Source organism: Larimichthys crocea, chromosome XIII (assembly GCF_000972845.2).
Source record: "Larimichthys crocea isolate SSNF chromosome XIII, L_crocea_2.0, whole genome shotgun sequence".
Classification (NCBI taxonomy): domain Eukaryota; kingdom Metazoa; phylum Chordata; class Actinopteri; family Sciaenidae; genus Larimichthys; species Larimichthys crocea.
This window is the reverse complement of record NC_040023.1, coordinates 16,550,025-16,564,520: the sequence shown is the minus strand read 5'-3', so window position 1 is coordinate 16,564,520 and position 14,496 is coordinate 16,550,025. Positions and strand designations below refer to the sequence as shown.

Here is a 14,496-nt window from a genome sequence, read left to right as displayed (position 1 = left end):
ACACACACACACACACACACATACGCACGCACACACACACATACATACGCACGCACACAGAAACCTTACCCTGCAATGCAATAGCTTATTAACTATATAAAGAGGTATAGTGCTCTCAGCTTCATCCATCACATGAAATATAAAAGGTTAAACATTGAACCTTCATACTGATTAAGAAATTATCGGCCTGAACACTTTACTTTCTCATTTCCCAGAAACGCATAGGTTCAAATGCTGAGCTTTAAGTTTAGAATAACAAGCCAGCTTCAGCTGGGACACTTTGGATGTTGCCATTAGTACAAACGTTTAGCAGCTTTAGAGACACTCAGAACTTGTTTTGAAATCTTAAATATGTAATCACAGATTATAATCATGTTGATATGGCTAATTTGTTTTCAAACATTTATTTATTTACGCGTCCAGCAGTTTTGCAGAAACAGTATTATTGATTAGGAGTTGTGTTTCAGGCCACTTGCAGAATGTGAGTCCAATATTCACCCTCTTTTTTTTGGTCACCCCAACTCATGAGTAAAATATCTCTTTAGCTGCTAAAGGTTCCAATGTATGGTTCCAGCAGTGTACTGATAACATTTGCAGTTATCATACCATGTTCATAGGCTTATCTATTGAATTCTACTGTATTCATGATTGTTATTTAAGCAATATTACATAAAAGGGTGTGCTTTACCGTCATTATTGGCATGGTGTGATGCAGTCAGGACCAAGGCGCTCAAACAAATTGCCTGTGACGGCACCTACCTGTCAGTCAAAGCAGCCACGCTGTTAATTATGCATAACCTTAAGCCTTAATATAATTTTAATGGGTGAGTTAAAAAATTCAGACTCAGTACAGTTGTCATGAGAACGGGGAAATTAGTTATGAAGACCAAAACAAATGAACTGCAGTTTTTAGTTGCAACCATGCAGCTAACTTTGTCTGTCTGCTGTTTGGTGCTGAGCAGGCAGTGCACAGTGGGTTTTTAGAGCGTTTTCTCTGAAAACAGCTGCTTGCTGTGGAAAAAGAAAATATGAGAGCAAAGACTGGGAACCAAAACAATGAAGTTAGGAGCTGGACAGCTAAACAAAGAGCTAAAAGTCACTGTAAAGTTCCGTAAAGCTGAAGGGAGCTGCAGATTCAGTTCATAATTGATGATACGATTGTCTTCATTTATCAATTATAGCTGCTTTCTCTATTACTCTATTTCTCTATTAATTGATCAATGGCCTGTTATCAGCTAGAGATTTAAATGCCACTAAATCCTGATTGGTGCACAGACTTATGTGACATACCCACCGCTGACTTCAAACAGCTAGGATGGACAAACACAAATGCACAAATCTGTCGATGTGAATAAGAACTGATTGAAAAATGAACGAAGAATGAACTTTGTGTGCTTGTGCAGGATTCCATCACTCATTGTATGAATCTGACTGAGAAAAAAAGTTTTTACAGCCTTAAAAGTTTAGAAAACAGTGATATTTTTTTGTTTTTCACTAATAGCAGAATGGCCAGTGTTTGATTTGAGTAGCTATTGTGGACTGCAACAGTAACAGCGACATGTTACATTCTTCTCTGTACCAATATAACAAAACACACCTCTTATTTTGAAATAATGATGAAAAACATTTAAAGGACATTTAACATAATGCGGGGGAAAATAAAACGCACACAGCAGAACAAACAGAACAAAGGGTTGAAAGCAATATACACACCGACCTTCTGTTTTCTGTGTGTATAATCTGCTGTAAGTGCAATGTTGGACCAGGATGAAGAGCATGTTGAAGGTGAATTCTGTATGTTGATGGCCACAGAGAGACATCTTGGAAGTAAAAGACAGATTGTCTGCAGTGTTTAACCCTCTTGACTTCATGGTTTGACCCAACCAATCTTCTAAAAGCTTCAGCTAAGGTTAATTAACGTATGACGTCTGTTTCTGTGGACATTCGCCCGTGCACGTAGGCAGGGACAAGAAGACCTTCACCCGGCTGCTAAATGAGAAATTGATCTGTGACTTTTTAAAATGACTGCTCGGTAAAAATGATGTGTGTGTGTGCCTCTTATACGTTTATGCGATGCATGTATTTAGAGATTTAAGTGCACAGGAAGTCGTTACATCCCTCAATAAATGTTAGAGAGGATCATCAGGATTTGCAGGTTGTGGTCAACCAGTGCAAACTCTTAGTCATTGTTCCAGGGATAAAATCCTTACAGTAGGTGACCTTTAAGTTATGCTGTGTGGGGGGAAATCGCTCAGATGATTGGATGACCTTTCGTTTCACATTATCCTCCTCTCATCTTTAGCCATACATATGCCAAATACAGCAGTCAGGACAGCTGAGGTTTCTGTCCAAAAACTGCACCTTGTAGAAGTACATTACAGTTATTATCCTGACAAATGTTCCAATAATACAATAACTCCCTTTGGGCTAGCACTGAAATAGCTAATCTATCACATTGATAGCTGAGGAGGAGTTGAATTCAGATGCATTATTCCATTTAGCGACGAATAAAACAACAGAAACTGGTGTCGATGTGACCTCTCATGTCTCTTTCTGTCTTTTTCAGTGGGATGTTTTTCGATGGCAATCACACCTACATGATTGAACCCGGAGGACAAGGCAGCAGTGATGTAAGTACTCTACATGAAAATGTATGCACTTTGTAGGAGCCGGTGACCTCTCAAGGGGATTTATTAATTTTCTCTTCTTCCATCTTCTCACGTACGGCTGCCTCTCTTAGCCTTGTTGAAGTTTCTGTGGTCAGATAATCTCGTATAAAAGTGGCTTTCGGCATTTTTTCGTCTGACGTGCCCACACACCGCTATCGGATGAGCTCAAGTAGCTCTTTGTCATCATTACCCCACATCTTACATATGTTTCTAGTTATTTTTCACTGCATATTATTTTAAACTATGGCAGAAATGTCAAATATTTGCCAGAATTTGACGCTTTTCTTTGTTTCACTGAATATCTTAAGTTGTCAGTATCGCCTGTCAGAGCTTCTTGAACTGCTTGTTAGATTATGGAGTGCAGACTTCAGTCATTACTGTAACTTTTTGAAACCATCATTCACACCCCCTTTATGTGGTGATCGGTAGGGAAAGTGAGCAGGGTCTGAACTTCTCTTTCAAGCTCTCCTTTTACACAATGTTTTCAGTTGTTTTTTTGTATTTACAATGAGATGACAGGCTGTCTGAAAAGGTTCATTGTTGCCATTATATTTAAATGAAATCAGGAAACTATAACTTGTTCTTATCTAGCAACAATCCACCCCTAAATATACTAAATATCAATTTAAAAAAACAGTGTGTAGGATTTATGGGCATCTAGTGGATTACAACGCCCTCATTTGACCTGAAGGGTGTGAAGGGGACAGCGTCCTATGTAAAGCCAGTGTTTAGTTGTCCGTTCTGGACTACTGTTTTCATGGGATTATATACTAATTGAAACATAGTTCTGAATATTATATTCAATTTCTGCCTTAATCTTACACATTGGACCTTTAAGGTACTTACTTAACTTGAATATTATCATTTTCTGATACTTAGTGCTTCTACACTACTATAATTAAGAGGTAAATATTGTACTTCCACATGTGTTTGTTAACTTTAGATTCTGGGTTATTTTACCAAATGAATAATTAGAAAATGTAGGTAAAGACTTAATTTATCCTGCAGGGGGAAATCACAAGCTACCCAGCCATATATAAAGTAATTAAAATGAGCCCCATGTTTTAGCTGCAACATTAAAGTGACACATCATTGCATTATTATAATATAGATATAATTATTATAATCATATAATACTGTTTTGAAATGGTCCATTATGCATAATAAGTACACACAAGTACATATTTTGATGGTTCTACTTTTGGCCTTTTATAATTTTCACAATTCGCCAAAGCTTGATTTTTAGATTTGTAATTTTATTTGTTTATTTCTTTTCACAATTTATTTATTTTTAAACCAAATCATGAAATTAGTTGATCTACTTCACAGCCTTTCATTTTACCTCCTGACAGCAACAGAATAACACACTGGCTGGAAATCACTGTGCTTTCTGGTATTACAGGATTCATACCGGGGTCAGTTATTGTCCTGAGAGGAGGTTGAGACAAAACCAGAATCAGTTACAGATAATACACCAGTCTTTGCCAATGTAATGAAGCCTGAGTGTGGCACACCGGTTTTAGGATAGAGAGATTTTCTGGATTACAGCTGAATAGCCTACAGCCAATTAGATAATAACAATTACAGGCATTATGGTCGGAATAAAAGGATAGATCTGAGATTGTCTAAAGACGCCTTGAGCATGAGAGTAAAAGAACAAGCCGCTGATACTGCGTGTGTGTGTTTTTGTGTGTGTGTCCTTCCTGCTCTAATTAAAACGTCCAGGAGAGTTGTGTGTCTGGTGTTAGTCAGTAAGGGACGAAAGGAGACAAGATAAGAGAGGTCAGGGATTTGTGCCTATATGAATGTGTGTGGAAGTGTGTATCTCCACTCATGGCTGCTGTTTGTGGCAGCCTGTCACACAGAGCTACTTAAGATTCATCCTCATATGACAGCTTTAGTGCCAACAGTGTATAAGAGAAGAAAATAAAGAGCATGGACATCAGGGTTACACTGAAAAGAAAAAGGGATGAGAAGGAGGCAGGTACACAGAGGGAGGTGGAGCTGAGCAAAAGAGGAAAAACACAAAATTATTGTCAATTTAAATGTAATTAGGTTGCTCGTCATTGCATCTTCTGCGGGGACACTTGTAAAACAAAGGAGCTAATTGGTTCATGATGGCAGTTGTTATATCACAGAGTTACACAATAATAAAAGAGGAGAGGAAATTTGAAGAAAGCAATAGAGTATTCTGAGTGTGGAAGATCGATCAAATAAGATGCAGAGAGAATGAGAAACAATGAAGACCACTTATTTCACGTTTGTCTCAGCTCTCTCGTCCCTTCTGCTTCTTCTTTACTCCATTATTTTCTGGCCTCTTCTTTCGTCTCCCCTCTGCCTCTGTCACTCCTCTCCAGTGTTTTTTGGAGACTGAATTATTCAAGTGATGAGAGAGAGAGAGAGAGAGAGAGAGAGAGAGAGAGAGAGAGATCTTGACTCAGAATATTGCTGCAGCACTCATCTTCAGAGATACAGCATCTCAGTAGTCTGTTTTTGGTCTTTCACACAGACAGTGAAATAAAACTGCGTATAAAAACTGCAAAATATTTTTCTTTTCTAGTTTGTCTTTTATTTGTGTGTCATGCATGAACATACCGTATTGCAAAAACACAACTGCATATATAAATGTTAAAAATACAGCAAGACATCTTCTGATAGCGCTTACACAAGGCCAAAACATACATACATACATCATAATGTTTTAGATTTCAGGTGACATATGTTTATGTACAACATTTTAAATTAATTGCACCAAGAATAACATTTAATTATAACATAATGCTATAATCTTAACACAATTAATTAATTAATTAATCTTTTAACCTAATAAATCCCTCATTTCCAAGTAACTAGCTAACCTAAATGTTTCATGTGTTAATAGCCAACTCAGTCTTTGAGCATCGTCCATGTTTTTTCTTCTTTAATGTGTAAAATAGAAAATTCCATTATCATTGAGATGGTACAGTGGCAGTGATGGAAAGTAACTACAGTACAGTAAGTACATTGAATAAAGTACTTCACTTACAGTAAGTACGCTGTTTCAAACTACTTCATTCTTCATCTTTAAAAACTTTCATCTGACATATTTATACAAATACAATGATTTGTTCCAGATTTAACTACCCAAAAGAATATAAATCAGTTCAATTGAGCTCTGCTTTAATCAGCAGCAACATCATTAATAATAATCCAAAGTATATTACTGTATAACATTTTTATGCCTAATTTTACTCGTGATAGCTTGATATATATTTTGCTGATAATACTGTACAGTTTTACTTAAAAGGAGTTCAAATAAAGTAAAGGATCTAAATCCTCTTCCAGTGTAGCATGCTGTACAGTTTCACCATTTAGTTGTAAAATGCTCCTGTAGATTACGTAAAACAGAACTGTCTGTTCTGTAGCACAAGTACCGATGTGTTTATGGGAAATATTTGGCACATCCCTCCATTGGCAGTGATTGCTTGAGGGGGAATCCTGTCTGCATAACAATGCTGGGGACAGCGCTGCCTTCGAGCCCGGCGGTGGCTGTCAGTGTGTCAGTACTGAGCTCTGAATGTCTGCTCCCTGTGGGCAATGGTCCACAACGGCTCGCCTGACTGTCTCACCTCCTCTGCAGCTCTGGGTTCCTCTCAGTGTATCTCTTTCTCTATTTCACTCACACTCCATGTATCTTTGTCTCTTTGACATTCTGCTCAGTCTGCAAGTCGTCACACAGACACAGATGTCTGCTGAAAAAACTAAAGTGCTCTACACAGAAACAGAATAGTGTTGCTTTTAAGTTCATTTTAGAGGTTGCATGTAGCATGAATCAGTGACACATCACTCTTCATCAATTATGAACTGAATTAAATGCAGAGGCTTCGTGCCCTGTGTTGCACCGCTAATTCTGGCTGGTATGATCTTGTTGAAAAAAAAGAAACATGGCGGGATGGGGTGGGTGGTGAGATCGTGAGTCGGCATGACTCCTGTCGGCCATATGGTAAATCCATCTGTCCTTCTTCCGCCAAGTCAGAAAAAGTTATGCAGGACATTTGCTAAGTGTGTCCTGAACAAGCTGCTCTCGTCACCTTCTGCTGCTGAACTGGTCTCAAAATGTCTTATCGTGTTATGTAAATTACAGTAGATTACAGTTGTGAACAATACAGAGCGCCAAAATTAAAGTTCACAAGCTCAAGAACGTGATGTACTACTCGGGCAGTACGTGGCTGATAGATCTTGCACTTCTTGAGCGTGTGCGTGCAGACAGCTTGGAGTGAGGGTGTGTGATGCTGGCTTGCATATTGCAGAAAACACCATATGTTTAGTCCTCTTGTTGTGTTGGACACCTTTTCAAACCCTACCTGCACCTCAGGGCCTCTGCGACTTTCTATTTGCATTAAGGACTGAGGCAAGTGTTGTGCTTCGTTGTTGGTTCAGTGACCATGAGTTTAAAGCAGCATTATTATTGCATTTTGTGTGTAAACAACAAGACCTCATTAGTGGACTGACAGAAAATGAATCACCAATTTTGATAATCTGTTAATTGCTCAAGTCATTCACCAAGCAACAAGACTAACAGTATTTTAGCATGTAGCGTGTTCACACTGGAAAAGTGATGAAATGAATCAGAACATTTGCATACTAAATATGGCCGAGTTTTGATTGTGCTGTTGATGGACTCTATAAATAAATAAATAAATAAATAAACTGGTGACAAACAAATAAACAACAAATTGGTGGTGAAACAGCTTCAAATATCTCAAACAAATTTAATGAGTTGTAAGAAAGACATTTTGCTTTATATTTGTGGTTGTGGTAAGTCTAGCTCAAGGATTTTCTTTTGTATATTATGGCTAAAACATTATACTTTGATGATCAGTATGCACATTAGTACATAGTGTATAGCTGGCTGTAGAGTCTACATCCTCTGGGAACCATGAATGTCAAAATTTCATCTTAATCCTTTAAAAAGTTGTTGAGATATCTCACACTGGATCAAAGTGGTGGACAAACCAAATTTACCCTTCACATAGCTAAAAATAACATTCTCTGACTCAGTTCCTCAAATGTGAGGGTCAGCAGCTTTTATCCGTTTTAAATCATTTTGGATTGAACATCTCATGGTTTTCGACTTTAAGCATCTCTGTAAAATAATCCCAAAACCTCCCATCCCCTTGTCATGTTCCTGTGTGGAGATTTGACCTATCTGAGGAAGATGGAGTGGTAAAAAAGGAAAGAGTGTGTTAAATGGGGGTGGGGGCAGGTTGCAGGATGGGGGTTGTTTGCTTTACTTGCCAAGAGGAGGATTTTTTTAAACTAGCACAAGCTGGAAATGAAGCTTGGTGTGATTTGGACCTGATGGGATTAAAGAGAAGGGGGTCTCCCTGTGGCCTCCAGCCAATTTCATGTTACTAAACCTGGACCAGTCCATTGACACATGCAGAGAGCAAGCGAGAATGAAAAGCGTGTTACCCCTCCCTGCTTTATATTCATGAACCAGCAGTCTGTGTCTGAAGTACCATCTCCCTTGGCAACCCAGGCTCCACCCCATCTCTTTGTAGCACAACATATGAAGGCCATCTGGGTTTAGACCCTAAATCTCCATCCCTACACAATCCCCGTCGAGTCTATATGCTGTGTGTGTATTCTTTAACTGGGATTATTGGCAGGGAGTGATGATACAGGGAACAAAGAAGACACTGGTCAAGAAAGTGCTTTATTGCCAGAGTTAATTAAGGAGTATCTGCTCCAGTAATAATGGATTATGCTGTGTGTATGTGCTACATGTAATACAAAATCAGCTGTCATAAACTTCTTTTAATTATGGTTTTATTAATCATCAGCCGCTAAACTCACAGTCACCATTAAAGTGTCACGGCAAAGATGGAGTTGGCTCCAGTTTAGGCTGTTAATTCAGACGCTAAAGTCCAGCAGGACTACATCAAAGATAAGACAAAACACTGAAGTGCTAAAAGATTCGTTTTAATAGAGTGCTCCTTCTTAATTGGCTCTGGTTTCTCTGCAGAGCCAATAATGTGATAACCACAGAGCGGATCAGAGTTCAGGGTCAATGAGTTTATATTGTCAGAGTTTCTTTTAAAGTGCAAAGTAAAGGTGTAGTATTGTTGTTGTTGTAGTACATACGTGATTTCTGGCAATTTTTATATCCAAATAATTATTTGTCAATTATCAACCCCTCCACCTGGTTTATGGATATTATATATAATGATTGTTAGGCTCTGGGAAATTATGTTTGTATATTTCTAATATAGATAACCTAACCTAGGGGCATGGTAGTGCAGTGATTAGCAGTGTGGCCTCAAGAAGGTTTGGATGTTTTTGTGCAGAGTTTGCATGTTCTTCTCGTGTCTGTGTGGGTTCTCTCCAGGTTCTCTGGCTTCCTCCAACAACCCAAAGGCATGCACTTAATAGTTTAATTGGTGACTCTGGTAGCCGTAGGTGTGAATGTGAGCAGAAAAGCTTGTCTCTTTCTATGTCACCCCTGTAATAAAGGGGCGACTTGTGTACCCCTCATTTTGGTCAATGTCAGCTGTGATATGCTCCAGCCTCTGTAAGCCTGATAAGGATAAGCGGGCTTGAATGCTTGGCTCACTGGTCAAGGTTAACAGCTGAACAAATGTCGCTCCTGTCATGAACCTACACAAGAATGTGATTTATTATGAAGTGAGAATGAAGCTGCTGACGTGCAGCAGTGTGACATGATGGAAACATCTTGTCTGCTGCAAGTACAGGGCGTAGATGAACACCTGTGAGACATAATACAACTTTTATGAAGCTTGTAATAACTTTCACTGTAACCTGTCTCCTAAAGGCACAGTCGTGCAGAATGAACAACTTTAATATCACCCAATGAGTCAATGAGTTATCGTGAGAGAATTTACAGAAGGAACTGCAAACTTTCATGATACATTTCTGGGAAACCAGAACCTCACATCGATTTTTTTTCTCAAACAATTTATCAATTAAACTATAAATGTGGAGACGTGACGAGCTGAAACCCTCACTGGAACAGATATGAGCTGATTCTCTTTGTCAGTTTGTATCTCAGTCTGGCTGAAATGTTGCTCAGTTTCACATTAATGATTTGCCTGATGAATGAAGACAGGCATCAAATCACTCACATGAATTTTCTCAGTATAAATAAAGATTGATTGTAAGTCTATTTTTGTTGGACTTACTCATATTACGTACTGGAAAGCTGTTAGAAAATTGGTTTTGTTATTGTTACCCGAGCAGATGAAGAGGCAGGTGGATACATTGTGATTTACATTTTAATAGAAACAAAAAAAGATCACTGTAGAAAAACATTTGAAGTCATCAATGTCAACATTGTAGAGTAACATGATGAACACATTAGACTTTTAAGAATTGTTGATCAGCGCTCTTTATGCAAAAGATACAAGGCAAGGCAAGAAGTTAAATTTGGCTAAATCACAGGTATTAGTAAAACTAAACAGCCTGACGAACTTCCAGCTAAGTTGGCAGAATATTTACTCATCTGATTGGTCAGCTGACATGATGAAATTTCTCCTAGTGTTTTTGACATTAACAGATTTCTTAGTGCCGTCTTTCTTTCTTTTTTTTTTTACATAAACACAAATGTTGCAATAAATGATTAAGTAATGTTAGAAAATACTCCAGGCTAACAGCGTCAGTGAACAAAGGCAACGTAAACCGGCACAGTATTCACATAATTAGTGCATTAAAAACAATAACAGCTGCTCTTCACAGGGCACTGTGACATTGCAACAACATAATAACAATTCATGTTACACAACAGACACAAAAAGGTGAGTTACTTAGTAGTTGTCCATTCAACAAAAGTTGACGACAGTGTTATGTTCAGTAGTGATAACAGAAGACCTACATACTTTACACAAGGATAAAAAAGTGACAAGTTGTGTCCAACATAAACAAATGTAACAGAAAGGTTTCACTTTGCCGACTAGCTGTCATCAGCTTTTTGGCAGCCAGCATAAGGACTTCCTAAATTCAAAAGTCAAGAGTTTATATGAAATGCTACAAACTATTTACCTGTAGCTGGTAAGTTGGTCCATCAGATACTCAAGAAATTTAGCTGCTATTATTTTAGTGATCATACCACCAGTAGCAAAACAGGATAGTTGGTTGAGGTGTTCTTCAGTAGTTTTGGCTGCAAATAACTTTATTTCTTCCCTTCTTATAATACTTAGCTGAAAACAGCGTTGTTTGCACCAGTGCTTTAGTGATCATCCTTCATATAATACCTCCAGGGTCTCATTTCTATAACCTGAACTAACTGAATTCTTGAATCTATCACTCTAGCTGTCAATAGCTTCCATATTATTACCTTTTTCATCTAGCACACTCTTATTAGTTTTATCAGTGGTGAACTCCATGGAGATTCATGGAGAGAAGCCTTCAATGTGCTGATGATATCACCCTCTCTTATCTTACTGTCCCTGTATCACGGGAATGTCAATTTCTATGGCAGACATCCTTGAGCGGGAGGAGTAGTGGCGGCCTGTGTAGCTAGATGCGTAGCCCTGAGAAGGAGCGTAACTCTGCGAGGGAGCGTAACTCTGTGATGGAGCGTAGCTGTAGGCCTGGGTCCCTCCCACCTCAGAGCCGTACACCTCCGGGGCAGAAATCTGAGACATGTACACCTGCGTTGGTGCAGGGGCGACCACACTTTGAGCATAGCCCTGAGCAGCTACATACGGCTGGGCGTCGATCACTGTGGGAGGATAGGCCTGTGGTGGGAAGGGCTGAGGACCATAAACAGGGGAAGGAGGATATCCATTGGCAGTGAGAGGCTGGGCGGACAGAGAGGTAGGCATGGACTGCAGGGGCAACCAGAAGGGTGAAGGCAACTTTTTACACATACAGTACCACATGAACATCAGCAGGGATGCTAGCATTAGTCCTCCAGAGCAGCCTATGGATACATACACAGCAAAGCCATCAGAGAAAATGTTGTCATATCTGATGTTCATTTCCTTGGTGCGGAAAAGGAACCACACAGAGGGTGCGATGGCGATGGCACCGCTGAGAAATAAAAACATCCCAGCCACCAGGTGACAGCCTGCACTGTTTACCAGGAATCTGATGGTCTTAATGTCCGGTTCAGGCTTTTCTGAGCAGCAGCAGGTCTTACACATTCCTGACATGCACAGCAGCAAGGCCAGAGAGCTGAGCACCAGGCATGTAGGCAGGCAGAACTGCAGGAGCCGCAGGTCCAGCTGATCCACTTTAGAGTACCACTGGAAACACAAGAAGACATGATTTCTGTTTGGACAAATCAGGACATAAACGAAAAAAAAAGGCAAAAGCAAAGGAGAGCAAATTTGATACCTCTGAATCATAGTAGTAACATCCCGAATAGCCATCCTGTTTCACACATTTAGCCCACAGCCCATCATACACGCTGACATTCTTGGCATTACGATTGAAGGTGACGAGTCTCGTTATGCGCCACTGTGGGATTAACGCTGCCACGGCAATCCCTCCCACACACACAAAGGCAATGATGAAGGAAAAAGCGTTGGTGGCGTGGATGTTCCGGCACGACATGGTGGCTGCTGACAGGAACTGAGGCCACGAGGAGAGCTCCTGTTGTAACAAATGAAGAGAGGAAATCAGACATTGAGAAGTGGCTGGTCAGTGCAGTGGAGAGCGATGTGGCCAAAAGTGTGACGATCCTTTTCTGTGCACGTAACTCCCGATCATAGGAAAAAAGGCACGGTTATACAAGTTTCTCCAAATGGCCCCATTACTATTGAAGTAAGCTAACTGTGCCACAGACTGACCTAGCTATGGGCAACCCCCATGTATTTCTATTCACCACAGCATAGTTGACCCAATATCTGCTGTCCCTGAGAAACAATGCTCTCATTTCATTAGCAAACAAAGTGGGAATGACTCGGGGGCTGAGCTTGCAGGGCAAGAGTGTCTGTACTGCAGTGGATTACATACACTGTACAGCTCAACAATAAACAATTGAATTGAAGTGTTCGGGGGTTTCTTTATGTGACAGCATGCAGCGGTGACTAACCATGGCTGCGTGGGACTCCTATGTTTCTATATCAGCATCAGCATATCTAGTTATTTGCATTTTGTGGTAATCAGACTTGAACAATTAACCGTCTCACACCTTCAGCTGACACAAAACACCTGAGTCACCAGTCAGTTTTGGATGATTTACTGTACTGGGCTGGCAACTTGTCCTTTGAATGAATTACAGGTGCCATACAAACTAAAGTGCAGCCTCAGGCAACTGTTTATAATCCGCAGACCGGCCACTTTATTAGTTACACCTGTGCAGCTGATCGAAATTCAACAACTCTGCCATAAATTCAATTTTTATTGACGCTTATAATGTTTCAGAGAGATCATAATTCTACTTTATGTTTACCTTAGTGGGAGCTTTTGTTGTACAGGAGTGAATTATATTAGGAGGTGTTTTTAATATTTTGGCCAGACATATCAGATTTACATACACGAGAGAGCCAAAGCTAATTAGAAACACCTCTCGATATAATGCCAAATTACAGTAATACCTCTCTGACAGTGTCAACAAACACTGAAACGTTATAAGTTGTTGTGTTTGTGTGTACCTAATGAAGTGGCCGGTCTGTGTATACCCTGGTTCAAAACTATAACTGTGTAGTTGTAATATTTCACTCTTCACTCACACTTACTTCATTGTTATGTATTTAACCGCGTTACTTTTCAGACCTCGTTACTCTGTTTTAACGCATGTGTCATCACAGTACAAAGTGACTGAATACATCATCAGAGGTCAGTGATGACTGTATCATCTCATTCCCATCAGTCAGACCACAGACTGAGCGTGAACTACGGTAATCTAACACTCACACTCGTTACTATGGTGACATGAGTTCAACTTTACGCCATCGCCGACTGATAACAGACGTTTAGGAAGCTGTTATTACATTTAACAGCTCGAGGAGCTTAGATAACTGGCTAACACAGCTGTTTTAGCCCGCTGGCCTAACTTAAAACACACACAGCATAGTTATAGTGTCATATAAATCACATCCATGCTTTAATCTGTCCTAAATGTGACAACATGAACTATCAGTGCTAATGTTAGCCGCCTAGCTGTCTGATAGCTACAAAGTTAGCATCGCAGCAACCTGTTGCGTCCCTAATTCATCAACGAGAAGCTCAAACACGACATCCACAGTAAACACACAGTACAGTACCTTATATATGCGACTGTTCAACCGCGTTTAGATCGACGGGGGAGGCATTTCAGACAGAGACAGTCTGAAGCTTTTCACTCGAGTACAGTAAGAGGAGCGTAAACAGGAAGTGAGGCACGCTTCCGCCCTCAGTGGGGACTCGCAGGTGGTTCACGCATGCGCTGTTGATAATAATAAGATAATTACACAGGATGTAAATATAATAAGAACAGGTTGATATAAATATTGTCCAGAAATATATTTAAATATGTAAAATATACCCCTAAATCACACAAGTCAACTTTATTGTCAGTGCTGCCATATGTACAGGACATACAGAGAATTGAAATGGTGTTTCCCTCATGTCCCTGGTGCAAACAGCAGTATACATGAAATATAAAAAAAATATATACAAGTAAAAAAGATATCTAAAAAAAGGCAAATTTAAAAGATATAAACAGTATAAATATGACAAAGGAAGGAAGGATTCAGCAGTATAAACTGAATGAACATTATAAACAGTGAGGTCTAAAAAAATAAAAGATGTGTACAGTGTAAACAGTTGGTGTACAGCAACTGACTGGTGCAGTTGGGTTTGTAAAAAGAGTTTTTTTTAAAGTTTGTAAAGTGACTGGTGC

The 14,496-nt window shown here is 39.6% G+C and overlaps 2 protein-coding genes across 7 annotated transcripts in view; one reads left to right on the top strand and one right to left on the bottom strand.

Annotated features, from left to right (window-relative positions):
* The window catches only part of adam22 (ADAM metallopeptidase domain 22), a 61,789-nt gene that overhangs the window by 24,864 nt on the left and 22,429 nt on the right, over positions 1-14,496 (top strand). For all 6 annotated transcript variants that reach the window (XM_027286412.1, XM_027286407.1, XM_027286409.1 and 3 more), the window contains exon 6: positions 2,567-2,630. In XM_027286412.1, coding sequence (XP_027142213.1) covers positions 2,567-2,630 — 64 coding nt within the window. The remainder of the gene's footprint in view (positions 1-2,566; positions 2,631-14,496) is intronic.
* cldn12 (claudin 12) lies at positions 9,926-14,132 on the bottom strand. The gene is made up of 3 exons (XM_010736036.3): positions 13,880-14,132; positions 12,006-12,263; positions 9,926-11,914 (listed from the first exon to the last, which is right to left on the bottom strand). The coding sequence occupies exons 2-3, from the start codon at positions 12,222-12,224 to the stop codon at positions 11,105-11,107; spliced, it is 1,029 nt and encodes a 342-aa protein (XP_010734338.2). The 5' UTR covers positions 12,225-12,263; positions 13,880-14,132; the 3' UTR covers positions 9,926-11,104.

What these genes read in the sequence shown, in the direction of transcription:
- cldn12 (XM_010736036.3), bottom strand. Translation starts at nt 12,224, where the DNA reads ATGTCGTGCCGGAACATCCACGCCACCAACGCTTTTTCCTTCATCATT. An exon ending in GTTACTACTATGATTCAGAG is followed by an intron (nt 11,915 to 12,005) that starts GTATCAAATTTG and finishes TTGTGTTTCCAG; the next exon opens with TGGTACTCTAAAGTGGATCA.